The following is a 9,384-nucleotide window of genomic DNA, read 5'->3' as shown; positions in this document are numbered from 1 at the left end:
TTTTTATTTGCTCTCATGATTTTAGTTTCAATTCAAGCAGCAATTTTCTTTTGCAGCCAAACAGTTCATAATTGTCATCAAACACGATAGACATAATTAGCAACTACTATATGCTATTGGCCAAAAATCGTCGCATTACATATATTTTACGACTTTGAAATATCGTTAAGCGGCATTTTCAAAATATACAATGTCCCTAATCGACATCGCAAACTACTACTACCTCCGCTACGCCGTCTCCACCGCCGCCTAGTTGTTGTCCTCCTCATCCTCCTCGCCTGACAAGCCATCCATGTAGGCAAACTCGTCGTTCTCCTCCTCGGAGCAACGAGCTATTGCTCCTCCTCTTGGTCGCTGGTTGTGGGGCCGAAGCGCTCATGGGTGTTTATTCCAATAACCATTCCTCTGTAATCTCTTTATTATTAGCTACTGGTTCAAAGTATGTAGCATGTTTGAAAACTTCAGAAATTGTAGATTCCATATCCACGATGTTATTTTATAACAAGGTAAAAGAAGGATAACATTGAAATATTTTTGGTATTTGAGTTTTTTTGAAAAGCATCAAAGCGAACAAACGATATATAAAATATAACTAACAAGATAGATAACAAGAAATCAAAGTGGTAACGGCAATGCCTTCACAAATCTTGCTTGGCCTCCTGTATGAGTTGTTTGTCACCCCCAAGTATAAGAGTGATGTGACCTAGCAATAATTATTTCACTGATTGACAACCAAGGTTTACCGAATCCCTCGCAAAAAAAAAAGGTTTACCGAATCAATAGGATTATCTCTGCAAAAACTAATGGCTGGTACCTACACACAACACACAAAACAAACTTGTCCCTAATGATTCAAGAAGGTTTTTTCAATCTTCTTGTCTTGCTAGCTACAAGGGTAAATTATATGGTATGATAGGAATTGATAAATAGATAAAATAAATAAAAGGATACAACAAGAAAATAAAATGATAACCATGATTGAAATTAAGGAAAAATAGACCTGGGGCCATAGATTAAATAGAGGCGTCTCCTAAAGGAGGATAAATGTGTTGTGGTGAACAAAATATAGTTGGACATCAATTAAATTGTAATATTTATATTTATGACTATGAGCATTCATGACACAATCTTGTATAGGCATCATGTCCGTGGTATATAGACCATTAATCCAAATGCATCTACAGCTGATACTCCACTCAAAGACCGCTATCGAGCATGCATCTTGAGATATTAAGTTTATATAAACAGAGCATTACAATAAGCATGCTGGCATAATGTGGACGATAAAACTATCATCCAACTATGACAAAGAAATCATCGTTTTATCCTTAGTAGCAATAATACAATACATGTCTTGTTCCTTATTGTCACTGGGATATAGAACACCGCAAGATTGAATTCACTGCCATACACAACTCCCTCTGAAGATCTACACATCAAACTTGGTCAAAGAAGACAAATAGATCGAAGAGCATATACGACTACTTAATTATGCAGCAAAGAAACCATAAGAGATTCAGTATAATTCATGAACAAATCCAATTATAAAGTGACAATTCATCATATCCCAACAAACACAACACCGATTACATCATATGGATCCGATCATGTGAGGTAGCTCACTGGATCTTTGTATTGAATCACAAGGGATAGAGGATGCCATCTAACTACTGCTATGGACCCAAGGTCCTAAGAACTACTCACACATGGTCATGGTGATAACAAGGTTGATGAGGATGGCTCCGGTGATAGATACCCCTCTAGCAGCACGTCGGAACAGACCCCCAGATTGGATTTCCTTGGAAGAGGAACTTGTGGCAGCAGGGAAAAATCACGAAAAACGGTACGGAGTGTTTTGAGAGTAATAAGATATATAGGAAAAAATATGGGCGAAAGGCGTGTCGGAGGCTTGGGCGTCTAGTGGCTCCCGGCTCCTTCCGGTGCTTTCTGAAAGCTTCGTCCTCCAAAAAAATCATCAAAAATCCCGAGGGTATTTTAAGGTCTGGAGATACCGATTTTCTGTAAACCAAAAACATGTAGTAACAACAACTGGCTCTGGGCAACGAATTAATAGGTTAGTCCATGAAAATAATATAAATTTGCAATAAAAATACGTAAAAGTGGCATGATAATAACATGAAACAATAAAAATTATAAATACATTTAAGACGCATGAGCACGTAAGCTAATGTACCCCACATGTCATTTGCACTTCTTTGTGGTTAAATCAAGTAACAGATTAAGTGCATCTTCTAAATGCTATAGATACAAGCATCACAAAAAATATGTATGCACCTTGACAAACTAAGTGTAAGGACAGAGTTGAGGATAGTCGGCATTTAATAGAGTTAGATGATATCCCGCGAGTTGCTATGCAGATTATTTGCAATGTATCTTGGTAAAATTTGATTATATGAACATGAGTATTTAGATTAATAATGTAAGAACTACAACTTAAAATAGCGTCTAATTGTAAAATATTTATTAAACGTAAGTAGCACAATATAATTAAGACATTTGAGCCTTTTTACATCATGTTGCATGTTGAGGTGAGTCATTTTCCGTATATATTTGCACGATGAAGTGACATAGTTGCATGTTGAGATAATATGTTAGTAGGGATGAGTGGGGTTTTGGAGCTCGGCCTCCATGGAGGCCGAAATGAATGATTTGTTTTTCAAAATTCAAACATTTCAGTTTCAAACAAATATGAAAAAAATTGTACAGAATATGAATTCGTCAAGATCGGGGTTCCCGTAGCCATCATTCGACGACAAATTCATCGGTGACCTACAAGTAGAGACCAAAAGAATAAAAAACCGGCTCAGATATTTCGTCAAACACCTAGAGCGCAAGGTGTATATAGGGGGGAGTTGGACGTACCAGGGCGGCGTCCGGTGGCGGCAACCTTGACAGGTTCCGACACGGTTGGTGGTGGTGTGGGTAGGAGCCTCCGGTGGCGAAGCTCTGGGTTGAGGATGATGATGATGCAAAGTTGGCCGCAGAACTCCGTTGATGGTTGTGCACACGGGGGAGAAGAGAGAAGAGGAAAGGATTGGTCGGGCAAGGAAGAGGGTGGAGATATGCAAATTGGCGCTCCTGTAGTCAATCCTACGTGGCGGCCCATCTGGCCATTTGGATGGATTTGAGGGCTCCGATTGTAGATGCTCTAACAGGACGGAGTACATTTTTACGCGTGGCCCACCCACCCACTCAACACGCGCACACTCACACTCACACGCACTAGAAAACCGGAAGACATCCTGAAGGAGAGGCTCCAGAATTCTGCCTAGACATGAGCAATTGGATCTCTCGTATGCCAAGCTAGCGGGATAGAATCACCCACGCTTCCTGCAAATTGCACCAATTGAAGCTTGTCCCAAAGCAACACCAATTCTTCGCAAAACCCCTCAGCCGCCGGCCTTCCAGTCAGCGCGCCCTGGACCTTGGGTTGGGGGGACTCCCTTCGAGCAAGCAGGTAAACATCATCAGTGCCCTAAATTTGGATACGATTCAGAATTGAGAGCGAAAGCGCATCGGTAGTTCGGCATATGCTGTCTGTCCCTGTCTGCTGCTGAAGTCCGTCCTGGTGTTAAATTTCTGTCCGCATAACCGGCCGGTGTGTCGAATTTTGTCAAGTCATCATAACTCTCCCTCTCTCTCCCTAATAATAAAGCACGGATTGACTTTGTCGGATTCACTGTCACAATACGCTTTTTCCCATGAATTTACGTTTTCAGTTTTTTTCACCTATATTATTTTCTACATCCGAGGTGATACTATTGCTTCTTACCATCGAAATTCCGTCCGCTCAGATCGAACACAAGCGACCTACAGCATATTGGGCTTCAACGTGTTCGGCCCAACAAACAAATCGAACGAAGAGACCGATTAGAAGACGAATCAGAGGCCCAAAACAAGACAGATCCGAACACGTCCTCCGCTCCTAAGTCGGTCAACACGCACGTTCTTCTCTCATCTCCCACCCCGCAGAAAAATCCAACCTCCACGGATCCATCGCCGCCACCATACCAAGATCCGGCGAGAGAGCGATCGTCCCGGACGTGGGCGACCATCTGGAACATGGAGCTGCCATGAAAACGCTCGGTGTCATGGAGGGCGAGGTCAAGGTCCGCTACCTCGGCCACGAGCCCACGATCTCAACTTGAGCTTGTCGAGGCGGATGTTTTGCGAGCTGCTGGCGCGCCGTGTGCAGCCCCAGCAGCCGAGGTAGCCAACCGGCTTGGCCTTTGCCCTCGCTGCGCCGCCGTCGAAGTGCGCGGCCGCGGTGGAGTAGCTCTACAGGGCGGCTGCACGGAGGCCGGTAGAAGCTTGTGAAGAGCCATGACTGTGATCGATAGCAGCAATCGCGATTTTGAATTCTTCTTTTGTTTCCCTTTGAGTTGATGGGGGCTAGATGTACTTCAGACAAGGCTTCAACAAGGAAGAGCGGAAGACCACTAATACTTTTTAGTATTGGATCATGTAGTGTACTATCTATCTATCCATTCAAGAAAATTGATGGCGATGGAATCCGCGTGTGTGCGTGTGTGGCTGTGCCTCTGGTCGCTCGATGGTTTTTCGGGTTCAGTAAAGTAAGAAACTGTTGGTTCTATTCTGAATTCTAATAATGTTGATCACCAAGGAGAGGGAGATCAGAGGACGGATGGAAGGGATGGTGACAACGTTATATTCGAAAGGGAATAACGCTGGAATACCTTGCTATTGCTACCTGTCAGAGTGCATAATTATGAAGTAAATTACTTGGCACTGCTTAGTTGCCAAACTTGACAGTTGCTAAGACCTTCTGTCGACAAGATACACAAACATACAATTCCATGGTAAGTTAACGTCTTCTGATGGATTTTGTTTGCCTTTCTTGACAAGAAAACTATAACTATTTGCTTATAGTTTATCAAAGGTAATCTGCCAGCGACATGAGAAGTATGTTCATTGATTTCATGTGGACTAACTTACTGGATGATTTTATTCATTTCTTATAGCTTCACTCAAATAATTCTCCCTATATTGTTGGGTAATTCATTTCATCCAATAGTTGATAGTTGCTTCATTATTACAAAAATTGATCAGACCAGGAAAAGAGATCTTATGATAGTTTTTTCGTTATTACAAAAAATTCATCAGAGAGAAAAATAAATCTTATCTGAGAGTTTGATCTTTTCCCCATTATCTGAGAAAAGTTCTCCCTAGATTGCGAATGCAATCGTGGCATGAGATTGTTAAGAGTGAAGACATGCATATGGGTACTTTCCACTGGCACATCACTCTGTAATGAAAAGAATAGCATCATATTTTATTTACCTAACTATTGTTCTCCAAAACTAATCATATTATTTGCTTTACTGAGCCTTGATCCGAAATCGGCCCATGCAAAAAATATGACGTGCAACCGAGATTAGGCAGAAAATAAACGTCTTTACATGGGATCGAACTCACAATGTTGCACGTCAAGGCCCAAAGCTGCAACCAACACAACTAAAGCATCAGGATACAAAACAAAACGTTTGTTTCTTTATAAATTAGTACCACCTCGCTGCTTGTACCGTTCTACCGATTTATATATGTTTCCGATTCAATATCAATAAGCAGCCTGGAGAATTAATTAGTAATAATGGGCCCTGTTTGTGAGGAAAATATAAATATGGAAAGTGAATTTCGAAAAAGAAAAAGGAGAGGATAATGACCATATAATACCAGCGTTGTTGATCCTTGGGCATAAATAAGGAAGGTGAGCTCCTAAAACAAGGAAGAAGGGGGAGGAGATAATAATATGTTGCAAAGGAATTATAATACGAGGGCATGATCCTTATACATAAATAAGGAAGGAGAGTTTAATAAGAAAGAAAGAAAGAAAGGTGTATGATATATTGACACAAAGCAAACCCAGACATGGCATGAAATTAATGCAAAGTTGATGAGATTTCAAAATTGCTTCAATTTACAAATAATGCCTTCAAAAATTGAAATTAGGGGGGCCTTTAGGGTCAGAATTGTTGTACCAAAAGTATTGTATGTGTAAAGAACTCGGGATTGTTTGTTCAAATGCGAAGGAATAATTCATTATTTCTAATGCTTAGTGAGATTTTTTTTTTTCACGACAGCTTACAAATAATGCCTTCAAGATTTAAAAATTAGGAGGCCTTTTAAGATCAGAATCGTCGTATAAATTCGCGTGAATTGGCCACGCCCATACAATTGATATGAAGTATTACTAGAACTTGGTGCGTGCCTTCCTGCCGTTGCCGGGTGGCATCATTGAGATGTTCTTGGGACATGTTGCTGGATATTTCGGTGGATACGTCACTATATCTCCCGTTGCAACGCACGGGCATATGTGCTAGTGACAACAATTTCTATTCTTTTTTGGCTATGAATCACCAAGCTGAGAGAGACACACCTCCGTATTTTTCACCATGAATTATCAAGAAATGTCACGAGGTTCAAACCGGGCAAAACACTAAGGTGCACTTCACAGGAAACGGGAAAGAAAACAAAAGCATAGCCACACTTTTGATGCGTGGCACCTAATGCTGACCTTGAAAGCTGGAAGCATATTCCTGCAGGCCAAGCGGCAGGTTCTCCCCTGAATCTGCTTGCCACAGCCACATCCTCACGACTCTTCTGCAACACACAAGAGATGCCGTGGTATGACCATTGCGCAGCCAAAAGGGACTTAATCATCAGGATTCAGCAGCCAAGAAACAACGAGGATACAGGGCTCTTTTCTTGTTTTGCCGCATCATCAATTCATCATCCTTGGTCCCATGGTTCAGGTGTGATTCAGGAATGGTTCAGGTGGGATCCTCAGTCCCAAATCTGTGATACTGATGGCTTTTGCTGCTATTGGGCTGCAGGGAGTTATTATGCACAGATTAGGAAGCACAATTCTTCTTCTTCTGGTAATACTATGTGTGGTGTTGCTGTTAGAAGGGGCAGCAGCTTGTTCAGGCGGGCGATGCGAGGTCGGTACGGTCAAGTTTCTCTCCATCCTCCTCGCCGACTCTGCCCTGATCGTGAGATATTTCTTCTGGAGATAGAATAGAGGTTGGGTCTGACTCTGACGTTGGGATTTGCAGCTCGGCGACCGATGTTCGTCAGAAGGAGACTGCGGGTCTGAACTCTACTGCTACAACTGCTGGATCGAGTTCGCCGGCAAAAGGTGCGTCCGGACGACGGTCGCCGACCCGTTCAAGATAGCTGTGAGTAGTGGATTCCTCTGCCATTGCTCTGTTTTCTTCCACTCATCTCCATTTCTGCAACTGTTCAGTAGTCAGTATTGTTCTTCTCTCATTCCTTATTAGGACACATCGTTGCCGTTCAACAAGTACGCGTTCCTGACGACGCACAACTCGTTCTCGATCCGCGGCGAGCCGTTCCACACCGGAGTGCCACGGATCACGCTCTACAACCAGGACGATTCCGTCACCGATCAACTGAATGTCTGAAACTCTGAATGTAACCCATCACTTGTTCAAATTTGCTACTTTCAGTCAGTTCTTGGATTCTGACTGAACCGCGCGGGCCGCCTTCCCGCAGAACGGAGTCCGGGCGCTGATGCTGGACGTGTACGACTTCCGCGACGACATTTGGCTTTGCCACTCAAAGGGAGGGAAGTGCTTCGACTTCACGGCGTTCGTGAGTAAACTAAGCTTGGCTCTCAACTGCGGCACACTTTCCAGCGTTCTACGACGTACGGCATTGGGACTGAAACCTGTGGAGTGATCGGTGATTCTGCAGGAGCCGGCCATCGGCACCATGATGGAGGTCGAGGCGTTCCTGTCGGCGAACCCGTCGGAGATCGTGACGCTGATCCTGGAGGACTACGTCAGCTCTGACCACGGCCTGTCCAAGCTGTTCCACAGCGCGGGCCTGACCAAGTACTGGTTCCCGGTGTCGAGCATGCCGCGGGACGGCGGGGACTGGCCTCGCGTCCGTGACATGATCAGGCGCAACCACCGCCTCCTCGTCTTCACCTCCGACGAGTCGAAGGAGCGGGCCGAGGGGATCGCCTACCAGTGGAACTTCATGGTCGAAAACCAGTGTAAGCTTCAGCGATGGAAATTTCTCAGAAAGAAGCCGAGATGCTGATCATGTGGTCGTGCATGCAGACGGCGATGGCGGGATGAGCTCTCGCGCGTGCCGCCGCCGCGCCGAGTCCCTGGCCCTCGACAGCCGGACGAGGTTGCTGATCCTGGTGAACTACTTCCACACGGTGCCGCTCCGGGTGACGGCGTGCGTGGAGCACTCGCTGGGGCTCGCGGACGTGCTCCGGGCGTGCCACGCCGCCGCCGGCGACCGCTGGGCCAACTTCCTGGCCGTCGATTACTACAAGGTACCGCGCTACTTTGCCTGTACGTAGCCAGTGGCAATGTACTAATCCGTGGACCGCCTCAAACTTGTTCGGTCTCAGAGAAGCGACGGCGGCGGCGTGTTCGAGGCCACGGACATGCTCAACGGGATGCTCATCTGCGGCCGCGACGACGTGCGTGCGTGCGCGGTGAGATCTCCGTTTTTCTTCTTCCTCCGGTAATTCTGAGTGAAAGTTGTGACAAGTAGCTCGGTTTGCGTGCTTGCTGCTGCAGAAACGAACTCTCAAGGACGTGCTGTATGGCCTGCTCGGCAAGGCTGGGCTGATGCCGGGTCACGGTGGGACGAGGAGGACATGAGAAGTCGTTCGGTTCTTGTTGGTTGTGCTTGTCATGCACTCATGTCGCGTGTGCAGCAATGCGTGAGAGATTGGATTGGGTGCCAGGGAGGACGGACAGGACCAGCCTTGCTGCGCTATTACTGTACTCCATTGTGGTTGCAGACTTGCAGCCATGATGGTTCGAGGAAAAGAACTGTAGCTAGCTATGCACATGGCCAGGAAGTTATTGCTGCAGTACTGATTAAGCCATGGTAGTATGGCACTGACACTGATGTTGTCGAGAGAGAAAGGTTGTTGCTCCATGCAGAGATTGGGTAGGTGCGGGTGGGATCGGGACATTCGTAGACATTTGTAGTATGGTGCTGATATTGCTGGTACTGTCGAGAGAGAAAGGTTGTTGATTCATGCAGACTTGTCATTAGCCAGGCTTGTTTAACGAAAAGTAAAGGACGCCGATAACTGCCACACGTGTGGTGTATCAGGTAGTTGTGCCGCACGTCCTGTGTGATACGGAGACGATCCCGCCCGCACGACCGCGTCCGAGCGCGCGCAGTCACAGGCCGCACGTCCGGTGTGTGGCAAAATCGCCCACACGTCCGGGCAAACGACCGCGCTGCCCGCACGACCCAGCACGCCAGTCATCTTGGCCTCCTTTCGATCCCAAGTCCGACCCGCCGCCGTCTTCTCCTACCTCTCGATCCCCAACCTCCATCGCC

The 9,384-nt window shown here is 45.6% G+C and overlaps 1 protein-coding gene across 1 annotated transcript; it reads left to right on the top strand.

Moving 5' to 3' along the window:
• Window positions 1-6,545: 6,545 nt before the first annotated feature.
• On the top strand, window positions 6,546-9,089 carry LOC123049022 (PI-PLC X domain-containing protein At5g67130). The gene is made up of 9 exons (XM_044472027.1): window positions 6,546-6,794; window positions 6,876-6,983; window positions 7,098-7,220; window positions 7,323-7,460; window positions 7,558-7,656; window positions 7,759-8,062; window positions 8,130-8,353; window positions 8,432-8,518; window positions 8,604-9,089. The coding sequence occupies exons 1-9, from the start codon at window positions 6,786-6,788 to the stop codon at window positions 8,685-8,687; spliced, it is 1,176 nt and encodes a 391-aa protein (XP_044327962.1). The 5' UTR covers window positions 6,546-6,785; the 3' UTR covers window positions 8,688-9,089.
• The last annotated feature ends 295 nt before the right edge of the window (window positions 9,090-9,384 follow it).

The sequence above is a fragment of the Triticum aestivum genome, chromosome 2D, assembly GCF_018294505.1.
Source record: "Triticum aestivum cultivar Chinese Spring chromosome 2D, IWGSC CS RefSeq v2.1, whole genome shotgun sequence".
Taxonomy (NCBI): domain Eukaryota; kingdom Viridiplantae; phylum Streptophyta; class Magnoliopsida; order Poales; family Poaceae; genus Triticum; species Triticum aestivum.
Note: the sequence above shows the minus strand (reverse complement) of the source record. Positions and strands in the feature narration are given on the sequence as shown.